The sequence below is a fragment of the Centropristis striata genome, chromosome 18 (genome assembly GCF_030273125.1).
Source record: "Centropristis striata isolate RG_2023a ecotype Rhode Island chromosome 18, C.striata_1.0, whole genome shotgun sequence".
NCBI lineage: Eukaryota > Metazoa > Chordata > Actinopteri > Perciformes > Serranidae > Centropristis > Centropristis striata.
In genome coordinates, this window is record NC_081534.1 from 4,629,223 (window position 1) to 4,656,779 (window position 27,557).

General features: G+C 39.9%; 1 protein-coding gene and 1 long non-coding RNA gene across 3 annotated transcripts; one reads left to right on the forward strand and one right to left on the reverse strand.

The window, feature by feature from the left end:
- The first annotated feature begins 817 nt into the window (after positions 1–817).
- On the forward strand, positions 818–26,836 carry LOC131990612 (uncharacterized). Of its 2 annotated transcripts, XR_009396063.1 has the most exons (4): positions 818–951; positions 1,103–1,179; positions 25,937–26,193; positions 26,283–26,836. It is a non-coding gene; the product is annotated as an uncharacterized LOC131990612 (long non-coding RNA). The 2 variants fall into 2 exon arrangements; XR_009396062.1 differs by having other exon boundaries at positions 25,937–26,836.
- On the reverse strand, positions 21,202–23,848 carry LOC131990611 (homeobox protein OTX2-like). Its single transcript, XM_059355684.1, has 3 exons — positions 23,456–23,848; positions 23,001–23,152; positions 21,202–22,605 (listed from the first exon to the last, which is right to left on the reverse strand). Exons 1-3 carry the CDS (start codon positions 23,550–23,552, stop codon positions 21,976–21,978), a joined length of 879 nt encoding a protein of 292 aa, XP_059211667.1. The 5' UTR covers positions 23,553–23,848; the 3' UTR covers positions 21,202–21,975.
- Positions 26,837–27,557: the final 721 nt, after the last annotated feature.

Genomic DNA, 27,557 nt, shown 5'->3' on the forward strand with positions numbered 1-27,557 from the left:
AAGTACACGTAACTCAAAATTTGAGTAAATGTACCTCATTTCATTTCACCACTGCTTTACATCACCCAAATTATAATGCAATATGACCGCACTATTACTATTTGAGTCACTGAAACTTGTCACAAAAGATAGAAAAGCTGAAAAAGCCGTAAAACCAAAAAAAAGAAAAAGAAAGGGGCGTGGTTAAACGCCTCCGGTGTAAGCCCCGCCCACCTGCCTCACCTTTAACCTGGACTGAATTTTCACTGTGTTTTCTTCAAACTGCGGTAAGTTTCTCCTAATTACCCTTTAAACCAATATTTTTGCCATTGCTGAATACAAATACATTACTATGACTACATTTTATTATTATTTATACACTTAAGCTGCTTTTGCCTCTGAAACCAGTGAATTCCAAACAGCTAATGTGACCAAAACAATGGCTAGCTTAAATGTTTGAAATGAACTAGCTAGCTAATGTCTGAATGAGCTGTTATGAGGCTTGTCATCCTGTAGGCCTGCTCTCTTATGTTGTCTCATAGTCACAGACCTATTTTATAGCTGAGAAATGTGGATATTTAGCATTACACCTCATGTGAATCACCTTTTAGTGGTGTTTGTGAGTCCTTTTTTATCAAGTCTGCAGCTCTGACTTCATGTTTGAACTTCTTGTTTCTGTGTGTTTAAATAGTTTCTAATTTGTTTTTCAATTTCTGTCCTAGTTAGATCTATTTGTATTTTGCTGTGGAAACCAAGCTCATTTGTTTCTCATGTTCCCCATTTTGATTAGGCTCTCCTGCAGCGACGTCCCTCTGCTGTAAATGAATGTAGGCCAAACTCTCCTCTGTTCCCACATCTTCCCAAAGTTCCTTCTCCTCCTCCGTGACTCCTGCTGCTCCCTCTCAGCGTGACCAATAACAGCCCCGAGGAGGCATCCTCGTAATTCCCTGTAAATGACAACTAATGAAGATGGTATTTCCCTTTATTACTTAGTGTCTTTGAGGGGGCTGGGCTTTCTAGTGGCGCTCAGTTGATGCAAGCATGTGTCACTTTTATTTTCCTCTCTGCTCTCCACTCATGGTTGGAAAACTAAGTGTTCCTCTTTTCTTTTCCCCCTCCTCAGCACCTTCAGCAGTCATGGATGAGCGCTCTCCTCTTGTGGCTGTATCAAGCACACGCCCAATTAGCATCGCATGGTAGGTGAGAGCCATTTTGAAAACATTTCTCATTACACCTTATCACTGGGGCACAGAGGGGGGCGACATGAAGCAAATTAGAGGGGTGAATGAGAGACGGAGAGCGAAAAAAGGAGGGAGGGCTGGAGACATCAAAGTGTTCCCGCTCTATTTAAATTGAGTGATCTTGTGTGAAAGATCCCCACTACATAAAGATTAACCCCATCCTCCCTCCCACACACACACACACAGCTAATATCACACACCCACATACCCTTGGATTTATGTGTCAAGGGTTAATAACTATGAGGATGAGGACATTGGCGGGGAGTTCATGTGGGCTGTTCCTGCAAATGCACGTGTGGGGATGTATATGTAGAATATTTAGTATGAGGAGGAGTGTGTGTGTGTGTGTGTGTGTGTGTGTGTGTGTGTGTGTGTGTGTGCAGACACATAGAAAAAGTGCTCACAAGCAGGGAGGTAGAGCTCACACAGCAAGTATGAGAGAGGCTCAGTTTCATCTCAAACCGATGGACTGACATGTTACAAATCCCACCAGCAGCAGCACTGAACAGACCTGCCAGCACTCCTCAGGAAGAGACTCATGGAGACTTGCACACACACACACACACACACACACACACAGAAACAGACAGAGAGTTGATCTGTTGCCTGTTTTCCACCAGTTTCATCATGTCCTGTAGCTGAATGGAAATTTTGGTTCTTTTCAACGCATTGTAGAATGTGAGTTGAGGTTATGGCATCTGTGTGTGTGTGTGTGTCTGTGTGTGTGTGTGTGTGTGTGTGTGTGTGTGTGTGTGTGTGTGTGTGTTTATTTCCTGTTTTGTGTGTAGGTATATTTCCCTGTTCGTTTGTCCCTGTTGTCTTCAGTATATGAAAGAATGTGTGTGCATTCTGTGTCTTCCCCAACTTGTATTTCACTGTGTGTGTGTGCGCGCGCGCTCAATCCCGCCCGGTGGATTAGTGACGTCGGCGGAACTCACCCTCTCCCTCTGATAAGGCCACGCGCCGCTGCCTCCCGCGCTCTGCTCCCCGCGCTCAATTTCAGATAGTGCTAATGGAATCTGTCCTGCGCGATTGTAATGCGAGCGAGACTCATTTTCCACGGAGCTTGGAGCTGTCAGCTTGGCAGGACTGTTGGGGAGGGTGGGGGGGTTTGAGAGGAGGAGAGCCAACGAAGAGAGGGTTGATGGGAGGACGAGAAAGGAGAGGCTGATGAGGAGGGTGTGCGAGTGTGTGTTTGTGTGTGTTTGACGTGTGTTAGAGTTGGCCTCCTCCCTCTTGTCAGGAAGCTGTAGAGTAGCTTCCCACACATTGCCCATCATGCACAAACACACACATTTCCAGGTGAACACACAGTGCAGGTTTGCCATTATTTAAAGGGCCGGCTCCCAATAAATTCTCATTTACTTTTTGCCTAGTCATTGAGATGGTTTTAAGTGTCCAGGTTGTGAAATATCAATGGTAGTTCCAATAAAAACTATTCAGTGAGTTCGGATGTTCGTTCTTTTAAAATGGAATTTTTCGATGTTGTGATGCCTGTTTACCTTCATTGTACCATGGCAGGGGCAAAGTTCTCAGAGACAGAGATGAAAGTCAGACCAAAACTATTTGCAAGGCTACACAATGTTTCAAAGTAATATAAAAAAAAGGCAATTTATTTGTAGTTTATTGACCTTTCAGTCACATTTTGTGGCCTTCATCCTGAGATGGAGTTTGCTTAGGTATCTCTTAAAAAGCAAGCCACAGAAAGAAATCGAGTAAGTTTAACTCATGGTACGACAAAAGGTCATTCATTAATATCATTGTTTTGGCACTAGACTCCCAAAGTATGGTAGTGTCCAATGTGATCCAATGTTGTAGACATCGGGGCCCAGTGTGACCAAGCATCATAACCATCGTAACCATCGCCCGAACAGTAAAGGATTTTTCAGGCCAATAATGATATTGATACTTATTTTCAATTTTGCGCCCCCAGTTTCAGAGTGCTCCACCACTTTTGCTAATAGTGCCTTTCAGTTAGCCAATGTAGTAACTAAAATTTCATTCACCACACACCCCAGCGTGGGGGATCTGATCCCAGGCTGCCCCTAAACCCGCAAACATGCTGTAGACCCAGTTCTCCTACTGTCCACCAACCACTGTGACCCCCAGTGCTGTTTGCTGTTTTGCTACAGCCACTAATTGAAGGTTGGTCTCTGGAGCTGTTGACCACTCTCCTCCCGGCAAAGTAGTCTGAGTGGAAGAGGAGAGGTGGATGGACCGCAGGCTGCGCTAGGTAGCTTGTCTCATTAAAGACATGATAAAACGAGAGAAATAGTCAGAGCTGGGCAAGAGGGGGCTGCGAGAATATATGAAATATGATTTCACCTTTTTTAAAGTTCATATAGTAACTAAAAACAATAACAGACAATCAATATGTAGTGGTGAAAGTTGATGTTGTGGCAAATAAAAAATGTTTAAAAATCAATGTATGGGAAACACTGGACATTGACAGAGATGTGAACTGTATTCTCGGATTTTCGTTGTTTTCCTATTGCCATGAAACAGCAGCTTACCTTTAACATAGTGCTTTAAAGCATTACGCACTTTGTCTCAAAGGATCATACCCGCCCACCAAAGTTACATACAAACAGGCGTTCAGGGTACAGAGTGGACAGGACCATTGTCTGGTTGACTGATACTACATGTATATGCAGGGATACTATTTGTAAGTTTCCTCAAACATAGTCTGACAATTCTGTGCTGCCATTTCTTCTTACAGTATACACACTGATACCAATATACCCACAATAAGCTAATATTTGCCAATATTGGCCTGGCTGATTGATCAGTCAAGCTCTAGTTGTAACATAACTGGCACTATAGGCTGTTTTTGACATAACTTTTTTTCTTATTCCAATTTATGTAAAATACATTTCTTATTGCCATAATTCCAACCAATATCATGATGTAATGATATCTCAAAATATAATAATATGTTTAAAAAAACGTGATTACAATGTGTCAATGGTCAGAACGGCCAAGACATTATATGTTTTTATTTAATTTATGTATTATTATTAGCTTGCTAGATGATCAGATGGGTGGAAATGTAAGGAATGAAGGTACTTTTTGGATCATTTTTTCAGTCTGATTCCCCTCCAGACAAACTGGATTTTTGTGCGTGTGAATGTTATGAAGCAGTTGTATTTTAAAGAGCAACCTGCAGGTGGCAGTGTTTACATGATGAACAGTCTCGGAGCATAGCTGCTGACCACAGCACCAGAGACACTTCTTCTCTCTGAACTTCTCTCTGCTGTCAACTTTGTCTCATTCTTTGCATCTCCACCCATCTGATCATTCATTATATGTTGTCTCTCTTATTCATCTTTGCTAGATGTGACCTACTTACAATTAGTATTTTTCAGAAGTGCATCCACAGCTCTCTTCATACATCCTCAGTCGAGCTAAAGTTGAGCATGTACATGTATTTCTTTTGTGGTAAACATTGCAACAAAGATACTGATACTAATTCCTTGTAATGATACTTGGCATTAACTGTGTTTCTGCAGAGGAAGTTGGAGAGAAAAATGACACAGGGCCGGGAGTTCAGTGAGGTCGGACCTTATGTGCTTCTCGTTCTCTTCCTGTCCTGCTCATACAGTGCTGCTCAGTTCAGGGTAGGAAGGAAATACCAATTTGGCAGCGCTACAGGGATTACAGTGGTAGTGGGCATTTTAATCTGGGACAGACTGTAGCATTTGTCTGCACTTAAAACTGTCATCAGTCCTGCCCCGTCTATCGGCCCGCCACCCCGTCCCATCCTGTTAAGATAAAAAAAAAAAAAATCAAACACTGCTGGAGCTCATTAGACCCTTCAAAAATAAATAAATAAAGAGAATAAACATCAACCTAAATCTCACAGCCAGGGCTTTACGCAGCCAGAGCCCCCATTACTGGTACTCTACCCCCTGGGTAGAGTTTAGTGTCAACAGACCCTCCTCCTGCAGGGCTGGAGGAGGGTCTCCATCATGGACATCACATCAAATGTCTAAATGAAGAAAGACTATTTTAATATGTGTAGGAGTTTATTGAGTGTCAGATTGGTGCATGTGAAGAAAACCGCAAGTAAAGAGCAAACAGCCTCTAAAGGCCTCAGATCCAGCGTTCTGTAAGAGACGTATAGGCTTCTGCACACACACAAGCAGAGCAGCACACATGCAAAAGAGCATATGCTTAATCACCACTGGAGTTTCCCAGGAAGTATAAAAAAAAAGCGTGGATTAAATCCTTCGAGCTGAACATTAGAGAAGTGCAGAGTTCAGCTCTTACAGGAAAAAAAGGCAAATCATTATCTTGCAGAGAGAGAGAGAGAGAGGAAGAATCAGAGGTTGAAGGCGGCGGGCTGTGATACTGGGGAAGAAAAGGCGTCACGTTGAGAGGAAGACAGACTGATAAAAGAAGGAAGCCATCGGCGGAGGAAGAGAGAAAAGGCCCCACAAATTGGCAAAGGGAAGTCAGGGTCTCTCTGCTTTGCATTTCATTTACATGGCTGGCCGTATCGACCAATCGGATTGGGAGCGGAGCCCGTGGCTTAGGAAGGCGAATAAAGACTCCAAATGCCTTCACTGCTCTCATCCCTCTCTCTCATAATACCCTGTCTGCCCTTCTTTTCTCTCGCTCCCTCTCTTTTCTCTCCTCACTGTCATAATACCCTTTCTCTCCCCATTCTCTGCTCTCTGGCGTGGTACTATAAGTAGACCCTGTCCGATGTGATAGTGGGATGAGGAGAAGGGGAGAAGAGAGGTGAGGAGGAGGAGGAGGAGGAGGGGGGAGCTTGCAGGGATGACTTTTGCTGCCACCCACTAAAAGTAAATAACAGCAAGATTGTGCATGCGTGTGTTTGCATTTGTGGGTATTTGTGGGCGCATGTGCACACATGTTTTGTTTGTTTCTTTCTGATATAAACCAGACTCAAGCAGAAGCACTTTCATCCCATGTTTTGTGTTGTTGTCGGTTCCTGTGGCGCTTACCTGCATGACACACACTATGTAACACATGCAAGAAATTTTGTTAACCTGAAAAATCCATTGCCGCACAGCACATGCAAAGAGACACACCCAAAGAAGATATAATACATGCTAATTAATTTATAAATGCTCAATAATTGATGGTAATAATGTCTTTGTAATTACATCGTACACATGGGAGATGATAATTAGCAATGATAGCCATCATGTCTCTTTTTGATGTACCATCGATGGTGCATTTACTCAGTGGGATGTATTAATACACACACACACACACACACACACACACAGTGATACTCTTCCCCTTGAATTCATTTGAATAATGGCATGTAGACAGACACATTAGAAAAACCCCATGAATGACCCCAGGCAGTTCTCACAGAAGACATGCAACCACTTAACGCTTAAGCGCACAACCACCACACACACACACACACATCACTCACACACACTTGCACAGACCTTGAGGATATAATTTTGTGCCATATTACCAGTCTAATAGTTTACCTTCCATCCATGCAAGAGAGGCCTCCATCTGCGAGTCAAATGAAAGTTTGGGGAAAAGAGGTGGAGGATGAGACAGGAATTTATTCACTTCTGTCATAGATAATAACTATATCCAGCACATTAGTGCAGCATATTTAGTGGTCCCTTTGTGCAGCTGTGGTATTGTGATATTTTACTTTAGTTAAAATAGCAATAGCTCAATGTAAAAATACTCCATCACAAGTTTAAAAAAAAAAAAAAGTGTTATCAAAATTTACCAAATTAATCAAACCATGTAAACTTTGTCACTGTTATATCCTTATACTCAAAGTTTATACAAGGTCTTGAAATTTTGGCAAAATTAACTGTTTTCAGTGTAGGAATATGCTCGGATTCTGATGTAAGCCAAATATCTTTTAATATTTGAAATGAAATCATTCAATTTTCATATTTTAGTATTATCTCCTGGTGTTTTCAGGCCTCATTCATGCTAATGTAATGTCATTTTGTCCGTAGTTTGTCCGTGCACATTTTCTGAAAACTTATGGAAGTGGAAGAAATGGAGATATAGCAATGGAAATCATGGGGGCAGTGTAGTGAATAGTTAAAGTAGCATGACCATAGGACACGATGATGAAATTTAAAAAATGGCTAAACATCTTGAGGTGATATTGGTACAAATAATCCACAGACAGTCATCACAATCTATATAATGGCCTCAAAGATCACCGTCGTCTACGGCCCTACCTTCACTCACTGTTGCCTCAAGAGGAACATTTTTACGATCCATTCTGCCGTCGTCATGTTTCTTCTCTTCAGCAACTTTTGAATCTGAGCTGAGCTGCCCTCTAACAAATGGAAGTATGTGGGCAGTGATTGTTACATCCTTTGAAGTGGATGGATGTATTTTTGTACATAAAGGAAGCATGGATGAGGCTGAACACTAAACGTAAATTAACTGAATGAGTTGCTTTGAGAACTAAACTTTTCTAATATAGATATTGTTCACAGAGGTCTATTAATTATGAGTATGTGATTATTTTGTTGTTTGAACAGATTGTGTTCTCTTGACATTTATAGCTAAATAAATCTTCTTTCTTACTCTGAATAATAGCAAGAAGTAAGACAAAAACATGATTAAAACATAAAGTCAGCTTTATTATGAACAGCCGTTAAAAACGTCTATATGATTTGTGAAGGTATAAGTGAACTTTTTTATTTGCAGTTGCATTTATATCAGCAGTTTTAGATGTAATGATACATTTTTGTTTAGGTACCTTGAACGTACTTTAATTTTACTTTTAAACAGTTGTAGAAAACCTGTATATTTTCAATATGCTTATGCTGTGCACATTCAGAAGATCTGTACTGCATCTGTTCAAGCCAACAGGCTCTTTGGACTTGTTCTAAACTTGAGGAAAACACAAATTTTCCACCAGCTGCCACCAAAAACCACTGCTCTTCCACAGGCATTACACCTTAACCCATAAGAACCCAGACCCAGTTTTCCTTAAAGGATGTGTTCTATAAGTGGACAACATAGAACACATTTCTGATGGTTTTTTTTTATTCTACCACTAAATGTCAAAGATCTGTAATGTGACATAAATGTTACAATGGGCGTTTATGGTATCAATGTTTCTGATATTTCTTATTCTAAAATAGAAAGAAACTAGATACATTTTCTGCTGACAGAGACACAAATTTACCTTTTTCTTTTGCATCTCCATAACATATCAAAACTGTGACTTTAATTTGTGCAAGAAATATGGTCAGAACAAGTTAAATGCAATACAGGACACCCTATTGACGGATTAGAATTGTTAAATGGGTTTAAACTTAGCCTAATAACAAAAAATAAGCTTTTTGAAATTAGCTACTTTTTCACATTTCTGTTTCCAGTCACAGCCACATTTTAGAGAAGTCACTTCTTGTCACAGTCACATGACCACCACACCAGGGTGTTGAGTTTACATCGCTTAGGGATTTAATAAGTTTAGGTGAAGCATCAAGCTGAATATGGGAGATTCTAGAAGATTTAAAGTGTTTGTTACACGGGTGTCACCGTGGGTTCTTATGGGTTAGCAATACCAATCTCAAAGTACAGACCACTTTCCTGACCAAGACAGCCTCATGTCCTCATAGCTGAGCAGCTGCACTGCCACCACCATCATTTAACATGAACTCAGATGTCTTGGCCATTTAGGAAGAATGCCTGACTGAGAGTTACTTGCACACAAGGAGGTCAGAAATGGGTTCATCAAGAATATAATACAAATACAGTCTCCATAAGCCTACTGTGTAGATAATTTCCTCCACCAATCCAGACTATGCAATGCTTAACTCTCGTCTTCATACAGAACTGGTTTCCTCAGAAATCAGATCACTTTCCTTGAGGAAGCCTTGATCCCTCAGCTTCTCTCAGAAGGCATTTCAGCAGCTAAAGGTGTGAAGAGTGTCTTAATTAACAGAGCTCGACACAAAGTGCACTGTCATTATTAGTTATCTTCTACTGCCTCTTCCCACCATGCTGAGGTTAATCTGTGGTAACACCTCACTTGTCATCATCATTCATCACCTACATCATCCTCATTATCCTTTCCCTGCCCAAACACACACACACACACACACACACACACACACACACACACACACACATACACACACACAGTTACCATCATTGTCGTTAATCATCAATAACAATACCTTATTTGTCAGAGTGGAATGTTTACAATGGGATCGCCCCCCGAGGCGTGTGAGCCCCTCCCCCGACACCGCGGTGTGTCAGTGTGCCACCAATTACTGAGCGCAAACTGAATGAGGTCATAACGGGATGGGGTCATTAGCAAAACAAACCCGCCGACCCCGTGGGGCAAAAGGAGGTGAGGAAGAGGGGGAAGTCGCTGGCAGAAGATCCCCCCCCACCCACCCCAACACCCCACCCTGACTATATTTAAAAACTCAAGCCCAACAAGTGTTGGAGGTCAGATGGTTCAAAATGTCCTGAAACACACAGCGTGTGCTGGTATACTTCTTTTTTTTGGCCGTACATCAGGATCTTGGCATTCTTTTACATCATCTAGCGTAATTTCTGTTCAAACATGTCATTAAAATATTTTTAGATGACACTGAAGCACTGAATTACATCATGCATACAAAACCTAATGTTACAGTGATGAATATTACATTTGCATGCAAGAAACTGATGGCTACTCTGAAGCCTCTGGGTGATGGTTGTAGTATTGCTTTCCTTTTTCATCACTAGTAACATTTTTCATTCATGTCCCTGTCTTATATGTGTAGCATTGACCGAAAACATTTTCCCCCTTTTTTTTGTATGACTGAAATTGCCAGAGGTGGGACCATTGTTCTGAAAGTCACAAATCAGTCTCAAATATTTTCAATCAAGTCATAAGTCAAGACTGACCACTCCCAAGTCAAATTCCAAGCTCTATACTTTGAATTTTGGTTGCTTAAAAGTCATAATTCATTCATTCATTCATTCATTATCTTTAATCGCTTATCTGCACTCGGGTCGCTGGGAGCTGGAGCCGATCCCAGCTGACACTGGGCGAAAGGCGGGGTACACCTGGACAGGTCTCCAGACTATTACAGAGCTGACACATAGAAACAGACAACCATTCACGCTCTCATTCACTCCTACGGGCAATTTTAGAGTCACCAATTAAACCTAAATGCATGTTTTTGGACTGTGGGAGGAAGCCGGAGTACCCGGTGAGAACCCACACTGACACGGGGAGAACTTGTAAACTCCACACAGAAGAGCCGCAGGCGGGAAAAGTCATAATGCGCACTACCAAATTGAATGCAATTTAAGCAACAGATAAACTGGTTCTCAGTAACTTAATCTTAGCTCTTCATGGTTCTCTCCTGCAATTTGATTGGATGCTGTCATATTGCTTCAAACGTCTCACTTTTTATGTAACATACTTTTTCATCTTCGGCATTGGGGGGAAAATATCAAGTATTTTCCAGTCAAGAGGCGCAAGTCCAAGTGAAGTAGTTTTGATTGAAAGTAGTCAAATTTGTGGCTCAAGGCCAACTCAAGTCCAAGTCATGTGACTCAAGTCCACACCTCTGGAAATGACAGAGATACTTTCAAATCAACTAAATGACCTTTTAGTGAAAAGTTTGTGTAGGTCTGTAGTTTCCCTTTATTGATTTCACCATGGAAGTTTACTTTTGGTTTGGTTGGTTTGTCTGCAGGTTGTGGAGAAATTTTTGGTGGATTTTAATGAAATATAGTTAAATGAGATAGCATGAGCCAAGACAGTATATCCAAATCACAGGTGGATACTCTACTATTTTTCATTTTTGGTGACATTGTGAGATAGGACACTCCTTGCTATTATAAACATTTACATTCTCAGATTATTTCCATTGTGTTTTTTGTCTTTTTAAAGGGGCACTTCAGAGGTAAAGATGTTCTGCTTTTTAGTCCCTTTAACCCAAAGAATTAGAAGTGTTTTTAACAGGTTGTACAGTGCTCAGAGTGTTAGTGTCCTGATGGAAACCTCACTTACTATGTTCTTCATCACCCACCAAACTGAGTCCAGTAGTTCTGGTTGTGAGTAGTTTTTTTAAGCCTAATGTTCTTTTTTTTCTAATCTTGAACCAGTGTTTTTTGTTACAACATGTTTAAAACAGTGATTACATTTATAGGATATCATGCAAATGTTATAATATTAATGATCTGAGTCCCTGACATCATAAAGAGCCTGTAATGAAACCCCCCAGACTATGACCAAACAAGTAACTTCACTGATTCACTCACTGTTCTTCACAAAACATTGACACTATTGAGTCACCTTTGGGCGGACTCATCACAGCATACGATGTTGTGATTGAGTTATATTTGTTTGTGTGCATGTTGTTGGTGATGTTCTGTTTTGAGGATCTTTCCTGGTCAGGACTGCCGGCTGGTTTCTCCGTGTTGACGTCACAATGTTTTTATGTTTGAAAGTAGGACAGCAGTGTGGGTCATACACACACACACACACACACACACACACTCGTTTAAACCCACTGAAACAACAAGTGCAGTAAATGGCGCAATAAGCAATAATAATCCTCAATAAAAACATATAATAACAAATCCACTGTTCAAAAATCTCCTGCACCTTAAAGCATTTTTCATCATCATCGTCCTCTACCATCTCGTGCGCTGCGTCCCGAGTCATTGTTTCCCTGACTATGAAAATATTGAAGATGCTATAAGCGATTAGCGAAGAGGCAGTCCAGTGTGGGTGTATCCTTTGTTGGCCGAGGGCATATTTGTGTTTGTGTATCTCCATTGTGACGCGTGTAATCCGCATGCTCTCTAATCCCAGAGCAGGTGGCCAGGCGTGTGGCGGCTGTGGGGGTGCAGCGAGGGCACACGCCTCATGCTCCCCTAAACACACACACACTAACACGCTCACACACATAAGATTGATCCACAGACCCATAAACACATCAATGCTTGCTGCACACTCTGTGCTTTATGTCAGCACAGGGGAGAGAAAAACCTGTAGAGACACCTGCGCTCATTCACACACCTAATGCAACATGCCCTATTACAAGACTTGTAACTGGAGGAAAATCTCCACAGGGAAGCACGTGCCAGCATTTCAAGTCCGCCCCTCCCCGGCCACCTCCTCTCGGCGTGCGTCCGCAACAGACACGCTCGCCTCCAGGAGCTCGCTGCTGCCCTTAACAGGTGGGCAGAGACGAGGCGGGGCAGGGAGAGAGGCATCTGTCAACAAACTCTGCATCCATCCTCCTCTACTGTACTACCTCTCCATCTGTCCAGATAGAGACGGAGTGGGGAGGAAGGTCAAAAATGCAGCGGAAAAGTGGAAACTGTTTTCATCAGGCCTGTCCTCTAGTTTACAACTATTGTTTTAATTTATCCCTATAAATCATGTCCTACTTGTCTATAATGTCAGTAAAGATGGAAGGAAATGAGATTTTTTACACTGTACGGCCCTTTAACAAGCAAGAGGAGGCCCCTTGACCTTTGACCTCTGTATTGTAACTGCGGAAGAGGAGAGGTTTGGCAGTTAAGGTCGCTGTGTTAAACAAGTTGTCAACATAGGAAGCTGTTGGCCCTGATGTGACCTTATTATAAGGTACTTTCATTATTTTACACACAAATCACTACACCAGTGGAGAGTTTGTGATTGTGGCTTAACAACTGCATCCTCTAGAGCAGGGGTGTCAAACTCTGGCCCGCGGGCCAAATTTGGCCCGCAGTGTAATTTTATTTGGCGCATTTACCGCTAATACTAGATTTATTATTGTTATTTTATTTTTAAATGTATTTACCTGTTGAAAAACTTTATTTTGATATTTAAATCAGAAGGATGCAAATAGAAAAAAGACATACAATTTTTATTTAATTTTTATTTAATAAATTAATGACATTGATGTGTTTTTTATTTGAAATTTGATTTTGCATGTCTGCACTATTTAGTTATATATTGTATGTTTATAAGCGTTGCTGGTTCCATATTTAATGTTAAAGCAAAACATGTTTGGTATATATTAAAAGGTTTATTTGTTCAATGTTGGCCCGCGATTTTATTCGATTTTAAATTTTGGCCCATTGTGTATTTGAGTTTGACACCCCTGCTCTAGAGACAACCTTAAGTGCAGTCGAAATGCAGTTAAAAGATATTAGGTGGACCATGAGTTACAATATTTTCTGTCAATGTTTCACATTGACAGAAACAAACATCACTTTTTTGTTGAGTTGTGTTCTTAAATTATCCCACACATTTCCAACTGTTTTCACACATAAAGAAAACTTTCATTTTAATCACGAAAAAGTTCCATTTCAATCAGTCACCTGTCAATTACGCAGTATCTTCTTTGTGCATGCATCAGCAGTGCGTTAGTGACTTTTTATCCAGTTTTCAGCTACATTTTTATGATGCTATATTTAGATCATGGCCATATTTTATCATATTTTAACCAAGCAGCTCAGTACCACAGCCCCTCTGGGATGGCCTTTGTCTGCAGAGACACTTTTTTATTTATTTTTTACGTAAAACTGCTTTAGTCAGTGGTTTCAATCACCTAGTCTGTTTGACTTAATGGAGGTGAATATTACTCCCCTGATCCTGCACTACTTCACAACATTATTAAAACTCATATTTATTGTCTTGATTGAGGGACCCCTCGCTTGTACATGAAATACATTTTTTGGCTTTAATATGTACAATGTTTCCATGTGAACTTGTTCAATTTTGAGCCTACACTGTAAAAAATGTTTGTAGAAATTACAGTAAAACACTGTCAAATTGCATCAGAAACAGGTCGTAAAATTAAACATTGTACATCACCGTAGTAGATACTTTTAATTTCTGTAAATCAAAGAATGGTATAAAACTTTAAATTCTACTGCCATAAATTGTAGAAAACACACAGTTTTGCTCTAAAAATATAAAATGTTCATGTAAAACATGTGAAATACCATAATGACACAATTATCCTAAAAATAATGGGATTATTCTGTATAAATTACAGTTTTTGCTGATATTTACATTTATATACGCTCACTGTATTTTTTACGGTGAAGTTCTGGCAACCACAGCTGCCGGTATTTTACTGTAAATTAAACAGATTTTTTTTTACAGTGTATTGAGTGGACAATGCAACACTATGAGTACATTGAGATGTAGCATCCTTGGCGCTGATGTTACAATATCACTCTAGAGCTAACTCCAGCTTCAGATGAACCAGTTCAGGTCAAACTTTCAGAATCAACTGGCAACAATCACTACCCGGGGGTGTTTTTGATGTCATTATGTGAGTATCTGCTCCCACTGTCCTATAGCTTCCTCAACGAAGCTCCACTCAGTCATCTGTTTGTGTCAAATGCTTTTAGCTTCAGCTTATGGATGTAAATTTGGCCATTAAATGCATGTAATCTGTTATTACAACATCTCCCTTTTGCTCTTATAAGGAGATTTATGATCCTCCCCTGCTAATGGTCTGTTCTCATAAGGGCAGGAGTGCTTTGTTGGCTGGATGTCCACTGTCCACATAATCCAGGGTCGTGAGGTCTGAAGCTAAATGGACGCTTTGAAAAAAGAAAGAAAAAAAACATTAACTAGGTATTAACTTTATGTAAAGCACTAATTCTATGATGGCAATTCTTTTTTTTTTTTACATATGCTGGATCTTTTTTGAAACCTGTAATCAGCTTTCTGTTCTATGTCTGTGCGTGTGTACAGCATATGTGTTTTTACAGCCTTGTATTTCCTCAAAGGACAATATCTCAGCATTAATAATACTTTGGCTCACATGTGTAACTCCAGCCATATGGTGGAGACGCCCAGCTTAAATCCTAGCACCACTCTAAAGTCCTTTAATATCACATTTCACAAATGTTTTCTATATCAGAGGTTTGCATACATTCATAACAGGCTTGGAAATCATTTAATTCTGCATAAAGTTATTATTGGGTGAGATTAATGTACAGATTATCAGAGAAATCAGATACAGTTTTATGATTTTTGAGCAGGATTTTTATAATCGAGCAAACTATAAGGGATTTCTTAGCCTGCATCGGCTTTTCTGCTCAAAAAGATGACGAAGAGAAATCAAAAAGCATTTAATTGATTCTAAATGGATTAAATAAAAGATGAGAATACAGACGTTTCAGCCTGTGGCCTTCATCAGTGCACAATGTTCTTAACATGATCTCACAGATCATTTCATCTTTGATACAAATGCTTTTGTGTTTGTCTGAGTGTCCTTCTTCTCACAAGAAAATTAAAAACATGCATGCAGCGTGCCTTGGTTGCAATACAAAAATAGAATCAACAGAAGGCGAAAGCAGCTCCTATTATTGGAGAAGCACTCAGGAGGTCCAGTCACTAAACATTTTCTGCAGCAGTTTCCATCTTATATTTGGAAAAGAGCCAAACAGACCTTGTAATAAACATACTACACGGCCCTGTGCTCCTTTGATGCACAATAACTCCCCATGGGCACCTGACAGTATCTGGCACAGTCAGTAGAACACTCATGGTTAACAGTGTTTTATATTAATATACCTGAGATTAACGTCATGTTCACTGGGTTATAAAAGAAAAACTCTGGCTTCATACGGTGTCCTATTTGATGACACTAAGAGATATCTAATCAAATTCAAAACAATCATGAAAAAATATAATATTGACTATCACAATGACACATACAACATCTCATTTAACTATTTGGTATTGACTGAGTTTAATAAATTTAATAAAGTACATTTACTCAAGTACTATTTTAAGTTACGTGTACTTTACATATTGTCCATTCTACTCTGTATGCTACTTTGCACTCCTATGACTCCACTGCATGTCAGGGGAGAATATTATACTTTTTACTCCACCGCATGAAACAGCTCGATTTGTTGTTACCTTTCTGATTAATTGATCAAATCGATGGTTCCCAGTGTCTTTGGCTTGTTATTAATGTAAAAAGCAGTGTCTTGCCATGCCCCCTTATCATGTTTCAGATGTCTCTGAGTTGTTGGCAAATCAACTAAAGCTCAATATTTCTCAAATCATGTTATTTAAATCAGTGTTTGAGGCCTAAAGACAATAAAGTAAGTAATATTTTGCTAACAAGCAAAGATAAAAGAAGGATTCCAAAAAAATGTAAAACAAATACGTGTTGCAGAACCATCAACAGACTGTCCTCCAACCCAAAAAAACTGCTGGATAGGTCGTCTGTGCAAGCAGACTATAAGGCGGCAACTTTCAGTTGCCACGGTATTCATGACAGGAGCATAAAGAGTGACAAAGTCCGCACAGGGAGAAGGTGACAGTCAAACAATCAGGACTTTGGTGTTCGTGTCCCATGTATAACTAAAAGTCAACATTGACTTATTTTAACTTTCAGACTGTAGTTTACTTACATCGCATCATAACGTAAGTCAACTCATGTACAGGTGCATCTCAATACATTAGAATATGATGGAAAAGTCCATTTCCAAGTCAAACAGCCCCAACCAAGTATTAAGTCATATAGATGGACATACTTTTCAGAGGCCAACATTTCCATGTTAAACATACTTTTTAAAATTGGTCTTTTGTAATATTAATTTTTTTTGAGACACTGGATTTTAGGTCTTCATTAAATGTAAGCCATAATCTTTATAATTAGAAGAAATTAAATAAATTAAAACATGAAATGTTTCATTCTGTGTGTAATGGGTCTATATAATGTGTTATTTCCACTTTTTGAATTGAATTACTGACATAGATAAACTTTTCTATGATATTCTAATGTATTGAGATACACCTGTAAACACCTTAAGTTCCGTAATAAATGTACTAACTTTAACCTTTTGGTATGAGGAGGTGTTGCCCATTAATCATCTCACAACCATCAGATTTATCTTGTGACCCTTGGAGCAGGGTTGGGAATCACTGGATTGAACTACCAAGCTCTATGTAAAGAAGTTAAAATAACCCCCAAGCTGACTGTAAAATCCTCCTTGCACATTGATGCATTCATATTGACAATAAGTATAATGTAATACATATGATAGATCAATCAGAGGCAGTCGTTTTGCAGAACAAGTGCTACCTGGAGTACATGTCACTGATTATACTTAAGAAGATATTTAAATGTGCTTAAAATAGACTAATTACACTTTCTTGTATTCTACTTTTACTTGAACACATCTGGATATTTCCTCCACCACTGCAGAGCTGTTTCAGCAAAAACAACAGCAACATTCAGAGTTAAAACTGCTCTAGAAACACTTTCCCCCAGAGCTCTGCTTCACTTTGTCAACTCTGTGCCTCTTTTTCAAGAAACAATTTCCAAATGTGAAAGAAATGTTTTACATTAGAGCCGAATGAGTTCTTTTTGAGCGAGCGCTGCCTTCATCAACAACCCCGTAGCATTCCTGGATTCCAATTAAAAGAACATTTTGTGCCGCTTTAAGTCCCATTTAAACATCACATGGCAACATTTAGCGTGTGTATCTGATAGAATTGAGTTTAATCTCATCAAATTGGTGCAATCCACGAGATGAAATCACTCTTAACATGACATGGCTTAACACAGATAGAGGTCATAAAGAGTTAAAGCTGTGTACTTTTAACCATTTACCATATTCCTCAACCGCCAGTCTGACGTGAGTACAGAAACACTATTGTTTCATTCATTTAAATGAGATCCCATGACTGTTGTTGTTGCAGATGAATTATGTATGTGTTGCTGTGCTGATATGTGATAGACATCGTCTCTCTGGGAATGTAGGACACATACTTATGCATAACAATAGTCTTCGGTTATATTCTCACAAACAAATTGGCCGTTTATCTCCTATGTTCTTTTCTTCATAAAAGAAACTACGTTCAATTCATCCTGTGCTTATTTTATGCAACTGCTTTGGATAAATCAGGTCCATATCCCACTTTACCAAATGGCCGTTACTGTATTCAAATATGCAGGATTGTTGCCCTGTTGCCCCACTTTCACTAATTCTTTATTCTAAAAAAACAAAGTCATATGCTTGTCAGTGACATTGTACCCATGATGACAGCATAGCCTTTTTAAATTGACTCTGATAGGCTTGTTTAAATCAGGGATTGTTCATCATGAACGTTTCTTGATGTTTTATGTCATGCCTTTCCTCTCTCCACACAATAATTGACATATTGGTTTGTTCCCAATAGGCCTGTTATATTGGTCTGACTCAAAAAAACAATCAGTGCATGTATGAAAAGAGCTGTAAAACCGGACGTGCAGTGATATGGTTTTTCAAAGCTGATAAAAAGCCAATCTGTATTATTCTCACGTCCAAATCAGCCATTACTAATATGGATTTAAATGGATTCACATGCAAAACAGGTAAAACTTTCCTGCGTGTGTTTTTTTCCCCCAAAAGGCTTTCGTGATTTTATTCAGTTACTAATTTGACAGATATATTCAGTGATGTAATAGTGAGTTAGAGTCTCAAAAAAAATCACAAAAATCCTGATTCCATAATTGGTCATTATTGGCAGAAAAACAAGAAACAGGGTATTGCTTTGCAAAACTTGTTTGATGTATTAGCTAAATGAATTGTTCTGGAGATTGATTATCATTATTATTATTATTATTATTATTAGATCATGCTAAATGCATTTACTAGGCCCTACATGATATTCCCTTTATGCTTTCTCTACAAAGCAAATCTTGATATAAAAAAAGTAAAAAAAGTAATTAAGTAAAATTATTAAGTAAATTTTGGAAAATGTATATATATTTATATATATATATATATATCAGTATCATTCAAAAGTCTCAATCATTCAAATCTGATAATAAAGAGTGAACTAAAACTGTGACCATCCTCTCTAGCCTTAATATGTAATTCCCATGGTACATGTATACTAATACTCTACTCTGATGCTAATGTACAGTAGTGCATTATTACAGTATTATTGGGCCATTAAAAACCACATTACAGCCTACAAAGCTGTAACTCCTATTTTAGGATGGATATTTGGATATTATAGGGAGACAAAAAGGGAGGCCTACAACACACACACTGCATGATTATAAACTCATTTGCTTATTGCTCTGGCTCTTATACACTGTGTATATTTCTCAAATTTTGAGCAGGCATAGTCTTATCACAATAAGCTCGTGCTGCATTTTGTCACAAGTAAAATCATTTTTAAAAAGCAGTAAGGGTCTTCTAGTTTCGAGGCTGGATCGTGGCTGCCCCTCTCCCCCTCTCTCTCTTTCTCTCCTCCTTTCGGCGGGGAAACCTGGAAGTCCCCAGCCGCGGTGAAGCATCCCGCTCGGGGGAAGCCCTGCCTCGGGGAGCCGGTCGACAAAATGTGCGGGCGCTTCAGCCAAGAAGAAGACGAGTCTTCCGAGGCTCCTTTTTTTTTTATTGTTTAACATCCTCAAATGCGATGAGAGGATTAATGAAGCGCGTCTGCCGGACCCATATGTCCCCTTCAGTGCCGCTTGTGCTTAATTAAAACCGAATGGATACTCGGGGGCCCGGGTCCTCCTGCTGCAGGGACACCGACTTACTGCTCTCTGCTGACATTTATTACTAAACCTGTTGAAGCAGGGAACCCGTGCCTCGGACCAGGAAAATCATTTTTTTTATTTTACCACTTTAACAAGCAAAGATGGCAAAAAAAAAAAACTTCCTATAAATAGATTTCAGTTTATTTCCGCGAAGTTATTGTGACGTTTCATTGCAGAACTTGACAGATTAAAATATAACAGCTCTAATCTTTATAAGCACATCGATTTTATTTATTTTTTATTTTCATTTTCTTTCATCTAGAACCACAATTTTTTTCTCTCTCCACTGCACATGACTATCATTGTGTTATTTTGTTTATTTAGGCTATGTTACTTAATCTTGTCTTTATACGCCAATATTTTATTTCTAACACGTCTTCATTTGTCGAGATTGCAATTTTCACCATTTAAAAACATAATATCAATGGGGAAAAATACTAATGGGCTAAATGCACCCTAGACAGTTGTTTGTTGATCAGTGATTGCGTGTCATTAAGTGCTAATTGGAGGTCAAATGGACAACAAAGCACTTCAACGGCAGCAAAAAGTCACGACAGAGTTATTAGAAGCTTCTCCTGTCATCCTAATTAGACCGATAGCACTTCTTCTTTAATCCATACACCAGCCCCCGGACCTGCTCTCTCTCTCTCTCTCTCTCTCTCTCTCTTTCTCTCTCTCTCTCTCTCTCTCTCTCTCTCTCTCTCTCTCTCTCTCTCTCTCTCCCTAAAACCCCAAAGAGCATGTCTGGCTTTATGTCCACACAAATCCATATGCAGGACTAATCACAATCCCTGCAACAGATGTCTACTTACTTTGATTCTGATCGAGACTCTGGAGCTGACGATCATTTTGATTTTTATAGGATGCAGTTTATCTCCTGTGGTATCTGAGAAGTAAAGTTTTAGCTGCATCCATCAGCAGATAGTGATGTTTTTTTAAACTCAGACTATATTCCAATTTCATACCCACCTTTATACAGATCATACATTTTGTTTTTTTGTTGGGTTTTTTTAAGGCTTGGCGTCCACTTTTCTGTGTTTTTCCTAACTTTTCCTGTCTTTTCTTTAAACTCCTGTTTGCCTCTGGACTCCTTGTCAGCATTGCACATTTGTCCGTGTGAACTGGTCAGCAGTGCCCTGAACCAAAGAGCAGCCGTCAATAAAAATGTTGGATTATCCTCTTTATGAGACGGGATTAACATAGCTCTCACATAATTCACATTCCTCCCTGCCTGGACGGAAATCACGGACTCTAGTCATGTAGTAGAAATATCAAAAGTGGGCAAATTATAATGGATTTTGAGGATGAAATTTGGCACTGTTGCCACTTTGATATAACATTTATGCCAAGCCAAGAAGTAGGCTATAACATGAAAAATAACCATGTGGGTAAAATGAGATGGGGTTTGTTGATGTGTTGTGTGCAGAAACAGGTGATACAAACTGGAAGAAACAGATTTATATGCATGCAGTCACAGTGTTGGGTCAGTTCAAGTGGTCTTTATTGTTCTTTAGTGTGTTTGTGACCTTCTCGCAGCACTTTACAGCTCAAATGCTTGCTTTTGGCTTTCTGCACCCCTCCTATTCCATTCACCTAATACCTCCTCATAATAATTTATCATTTAACACTCGAGACATGGAAATAAATCTATCAAATTCACAGCTGGGTTTGTGGCGTAAAATTGCATACAGATATTACAAAGAATCACATGTTTAAAAAGAAATCTAACACATGGAGAAATAATCCAAAAACACATAGGGGACATTTATGAGCACACGCAAACGGACTGATTGTCTCTTATAACTAGTTTTAAACATTTCTCATAAATTAATAGTGCATCCAGGTTCATGTCAGAGCTGCTCTCGTTCACACACACACATTCTCTCTACAACACACACTCATGCACAACGCTTTGATCAAAGGGGCCCTTCAGCGTGCCAACAAAATAAAAAAAGACAAGAGAGGGGAGTCTTTAAGGAGCTTAGAAAAAACCCTGACCTATTCCTCAAACTCAACCAAGTTTGGATCTTTCGCTCTTTTGATCCTTTTTTTTCCTTTTGGTCAACACATTTGTTCCGTGTCCTTGATCAAAGTTGGGGAGAAGTCAGTGAATGTTCAATAAGTTAACCCAACAAGCTCTGCTCTGCCCGAGGTAGAAGTTTGGGGGCTGTGATGGTGGAGAAAACGCCGCACTTGCTGCTCCCAACCTTGGGTTTTTATTCTGCCTGTATAGTCTGCAGTTTGTGGAAAGTGTCCTCTCACAACACTTGGAATTTCCACGCTGCCTGGTCTCTGTAATCCAAACAGTCTGCGTTGAAATTGAGCTTCCATGAGGAGGCGGTTTGCTCCTTATAGTCCAGGCAGTCCGCGGCGCCGCTGAAGCCCAGTCCCGCCGTCCCGTACGCCGCAGACGAGGACAGAGAGGACGCGTTGCTCAGGTGGCCGGAGACCCCGCTGCTGCCCATGGGGCTCATGGCGGAGCCTGCGGCGGGCAGCTGGTGGTGCATAGGCGAAAGGTAGGAGCCGCAGTCCATCCCGGCGAAGTAGGACGAGGAGCCCGTGTAGCCCTGGTTGTAGCCCGACGCCTGGCTGTAGGCCATGGGGTAAGAGCGCTGCATGCAGGAGGAGGCGGAGGTAGACAGCGGGTCGGACAGCGGGGAGATGGAGGCCGGGCTCCAGATAGACACCGGCGCCGCGCTGCTGCTCACGGCCGGGAGAGAGGTGCTGGAGGGCGGCGTGAACTGGCCGCTGGCTCCGCTCTCTGAGCTGGCCTCTCGGACCGGGGAGCTTTTCTTCTTCACTGGCTTGCTCACTGCCTTGTTCTGCGCTCCACTTTGGGTTTGCTGGGCCTGTTGGCGGTGTTTGGCTCGTCGGTTTTTGAACCATACCTGAAAGAAAAATAGATCAGTTTTAATTCATATATTCTAGCCATAAAACTTTTTTTCTCTTTTCAGGATACATTAGCATAAATTAAATTCAAAATGATCACAAAGCCACTTAAAAATAATTGTTCTTGTACATTTATTTTATAAGAATTAAATTCCCAAGATTCCAATACAGCTTTACATTATGTCGAACATTTATTTTGAAAATTGGGTTCCTTAAAGTTTAATAATTCTATACAGAAAACAAGAAGAAGGAAGAAGAAGAACTGACTGTTATCAAGCTCTTCAACAATGAAGAGACACTTCGCCCTGAAGTGGAGCCTCTCACAGACAAATGACCCATTATCGACCTAGTATAAATACACTTTGTGGGCGAGGTGTTTGTGTTGGAGACTCACCTGCACTCGGGACTCGGGCAGGTTGATCTTTAAGGCCACCTCCTCTCTCATGAAGATGTCAGGGTACCGGGTCTTGTTGAACAGACTCTCAAGCACGTCGAGCTGGGCCCGGGTGAAGGTCGTCCTCTCTCTCCTCTGTTTCCGAGGGGTTCCTAATCACAAGAGGGGGAAATAATGTAAATAAGAAACTAAATAACACATTTTAGCTTGAAATAAATAAATAAAAAACGCATATGCCTTGATTATTTGATTTATAAACAGTCGTTAGTAATTAAAACAGTGATGAATCAGTCAGGTTATACGTAATAAAAATATGTTAATCGTTGAAAATGGGTGATATAATTTAGGACATTTATTAAAAAAACTATCCAAACAACCTGTTTAATTATTACAATTACTATTCTTTTCATTACTATTCTTTTCTTTGTAAGAGGTGGCACCCTGGGGTGTCTTACCTTGGTATCCCACTGAAGGATGCAGCAGGTCCACTCCTGAGGTAGATAAGCTGAGCCCGTTCACCGTGTACGGCGGCTGCTTCAGATAGGACATCATGCTGGCGGCCGGACGAGAGGGCACCAATGAGAAGAAATTAGGAATAAAATGGCAAAAAATAGTGTTTTAATCCTCTGGTGTCTCCGTTTGGTCTTTCACTGGATCCAGATCGACCTGAAGCAGGACACAACAGGAAAGCTTGATGAGATTGTGTCCGCGGAGCTTTTACGCGCAGCCTTTTACGCACCACGGCGGCTTTTTAAAGAAGTGGGCGTCCTCGGACTCGCAGGGCTCTTAAAGGCGAGCGGAGACCCCCAGCTGTCCCTGCTGGACTGAGGATGCTCTGTCTGGCTGACAGGCGTTTACGCCATCACCCCCCACCCCCCTACACACACACAAACTACTACTACAACCCCGCCCCCTACCACCTCCACCCCCTCCAACACACTCCTCTCCTAGTAGCACCAAAACAAAACATTGTCGTTAAAATGCGCACACTCGCTGGGCCCCAACCGGGCTCTCAATTAGCATATACCCACAGGTTAGGCGAAGCTAAATAGACAGCTGATTGGGGGGCCATTTGCAGAAACAAAGCCCACTGTTGACCGATAAGTAATGCTGATAACAAAAGACTTTAGGGAACAAACAAAGAAGGCAATCCTGCAAACTGAGCGCTCATTCAAACACAACTCAGCATCTTTATTTCTAAATCTCTGCCTCTTTGTTGCTTTCCACTGAAACCCTTGTACATTCAAATGTCACCACATTAAAATACGAAGAACAACTTTAGCAAATAATTAGAAACATGGAATGAATTCTGACATATTATTGACACTCCCCCTCCTCTCCTAATGAATCGCTCCCGGTAATTAGATTTGGAAGGTGAGACTATCGAAAAGTGTTGATTAGAGAGGAGCACTTAATCTTAATCTAAACAAACAAGGAGATGGACTAATAGATGTGTCTGTGGGGAAAAAGATTTACAGTAAACACATTCATTTAAGTCTCGTTTAGTTAAAAAAAGATATTATTAGAAACTTTATTGGGGAAATAGCGCCTTATCGATGTATATTAACAACTTATTATAATAACAACATGCTGACAAATTATACTATATATGCGCAGTGATATTCTGATATTATAGGATTGTTTTAGATTAATAAATCAAGTCGCCTATAATAGGCGAACATGAACAAATAATATGTGACACATTTTCATAGGAATATTATAGAAATATTAGAGGTGATTATATATTGTCAATATATAATTTGAGCATTTCAAATAAAAAAATGGAGACTATAAAATGTAATGCAATAGATCTATTTAATCTATTTTACTTATTTTTCTATCGAGGAAAAGGCCAATATTTGGCCTAATAACATGGAAAATATAAACACCCCAAAATAGCCAATGTTTAATAAAGGGCTTGATATTTTCTTTTTCCATTAATAGCTAATTAGTCTAAATTCCATATGCTGCTGTCTGAGGCCTCTCCTAACGTTCCCAGTGACACCTACCTGTAGAATAAAGTTCCCAGGACCCCAGGGTGCTCCTCTCTCTAACCCGGACCCCTCGTTCTTATAGAGCCAATAACGGCCACTCCTATACCCAATCTGTCACTCTATCACCCCCGGCTACCGGTTGCTCCACATCCGTTCAATAATAAATACCCTGCCCAGCCATTAATTATTACTGGCTACAAGAGATTTTTTTTTCTTCTTTTTTTTCTGTAAGAAATTAACGAGATAATCCGGACGGCACGCGCTGGCCTGATTACAGGACGCCAGCCACGACTCCGCATTCAGGCCTCCTTAATTTTCTGCGTCACGAAAATAAAACAAAGACTGGCATTGTATTTATCAGACCAGCTGACTGCCAGACAACCGACCCCCCCAATTCAACTCAACCCCCCCAACCCCAGCACAACCAACACGACCACTCACTTTCCCAAACTGACACATTATTACTATTATTATCATGGTTATTATTCCTGCATGTTTGTATTGCATTATGTCAATTTTCATTCGGTTTTTTTTTGGTCATTTTAATTTAAATATATTTTTTCATAATAATGTATTTAAAAAAAAACAATGGATATACATACAATAACAAAAAACAACCAACACCCCAGAAAACAATAATAAAATAAATAATAATGACTAAAAACAACTTATTGTTATTATTCCTTCATTTTGTTTTTCATGATGTGAATAATTTTCATTCGTTTTAAAAATATTTTTGCAAAAGTTCCATCATGAAAAATTCAGAATTCAAAAAAAGTTGTGATTATTATTACGTGGTAGAAACATTCCATATTGAACTTTATTTTGTAAAATAACTCTTTTTCCGTTTAAAGACTCTACTCCAATATCTTATTTTAAAGCCAATCCTTTTATTATAAAGGGAAACCTTAAGATTTTTTTTTCTTTTCTACTTGACTTTAGGTGTTCGCCCTCCCTCCTCTACATGCCTGAATACATCCACAGTCCGCAGCCAGACCTCCAGCAGTTGGAGTGTATTATGTGAAGTTGTGGACCGATCCAGCGGCCTGCCATTAACCGGTTGAATGCCTCTTTGCTCGGAGCATGCAGCCCACAGAGGAGAGAGGGAGAAAAGTTTCCTCTTAAAACACGCCTACCCAATTATCTCCCTGTAGGCTGTCTGCATTTCCATCACACGCTGCTCCCCAGTCCGCTCACCGGTCAGTAACAAAATAAATCTAGACTAAAATTATTAGCCAGCGAAAATTAAATAAGTCACTTACTTGACTTGCTTTCTCTCTCTCAGCAGAGCGGAGTGTTTCCTTCTGGGTAGGCTTGTTGGCTGCGGATCATACTCACAGATTCTCAGTATTTATTGAGAGAGAGAGTGAGATCCTGCGAGGGTTTTTTTGCAGCCAATGGAAATGAGAGAAAATATGATGCGCATTTTTACTGTCTATGGATGCGCAGAAAGGATGCAGCAGCTGGATGGTGGCAGCTCCTGACTGCACTCCATCATTATATGTTACCATTATTTATTTATCGGTACAAACAAAGGAAATATTATTCTCTTTAGTAATTATCACGTCTATATTGTATTGTTTTAGCATGATAATCAGTAATGTATGCTCTAGAGGTGTCAATACAGGTGTGGTACATTGACCAATCAGAGCCGAGCACCTGCACGCACCTCAGTGACGATCACATATGAACCCAGAGCCGCTCATAGTAAGGATGTGGAGGTTTAAGCTACATCTTGCAGATTTAATTGTTAAAATAAGCTGAGCAAGCAAAACGGAAGCACTGTTTTATAGTGAGAGGTGAAAATAACTTCTCGGGGATCTGTCACGGTCTGATTCTGTGTAACCCTGTAAAGGAGATTTAAAAAAAAAAAAAAAAAAAAAATGATGGTCCGTGAAGCTGCAGCCCACATCACCATCACCAACAATAAAATCTTTTTCATGTTTTTTCCCTCTTTTTTCCCTTTCTTTTTCCTTTTTTTTCTCATTTTTGTATTATTCTTTACAACAATTGTAGGCCTATTTCACTCATCATTTTTGGGGGTAACATTATGAACCACATAAAAAAATATTTAGACCCCTTCATTTTGAGTCCAAACAGAGTCTTTTTAATGCATTTTGCACTAAATAAAACACATACATCTATTTTTTCCCCTTCCGTTTTGACCAAACTGGGCCCTGAGCAGCCCTGACTGAAGCTGTAGATTGATGTCTTCCAACCAGCAGCAGGTTAGAGAACTAATTAGGAGTCTACATGCCAGATGAACAGACTGTGAGGCTGCTGGCTTGTTAGACAACACTAAAATCAATACGACCTTTTCAGCTAAAGACACTGAACTAGAAAACCATTGGCCTCATGTCACTGTTTATGATTTACTGCAATTATATGAAGTCAGTGTTGGAAAAACATGATGTTTTATTGATATTGTGATTTGATTTTTTTTGGTCATTCAAATTGTTTAAGTTGAGTTTTCCCATTTTCCCTGAGTGATCACAGTAAAACAAACAACCTAACCGGGCTTAAGTGTCTGCTCCCCTTGTTGTCCCACAGCTATGTTCTTGGC

What these genes read in the sequence shown, in the direction of transcription:
- LOC131990611 (XM_059355684.1), bottom strand. Translation starts at nt 23,552, where the DNA reads ATGATGTCCTATCTGAAGCAGCCGCCGTACACGGTGAACGGGCTCAGC. An exon ending in TCCTTCAGTGGGATACCAAG is followed by an intron (nt 23,153 to 23,455) that starts GTAAGACACCCC and finishes TCTTGTGATTAG; the next exon opens with GAACCCCTCGGAAACAGAGG. An exon ending in TGCCCGAGTCCCGAGTGCAG is followed by an intron (nt 22,606 to 23,000) that starts GTGAGTCTCCAA and finishes TTTTTCTTTCAG; the next exon opens with GTATGGTTCAAAAACCGACG.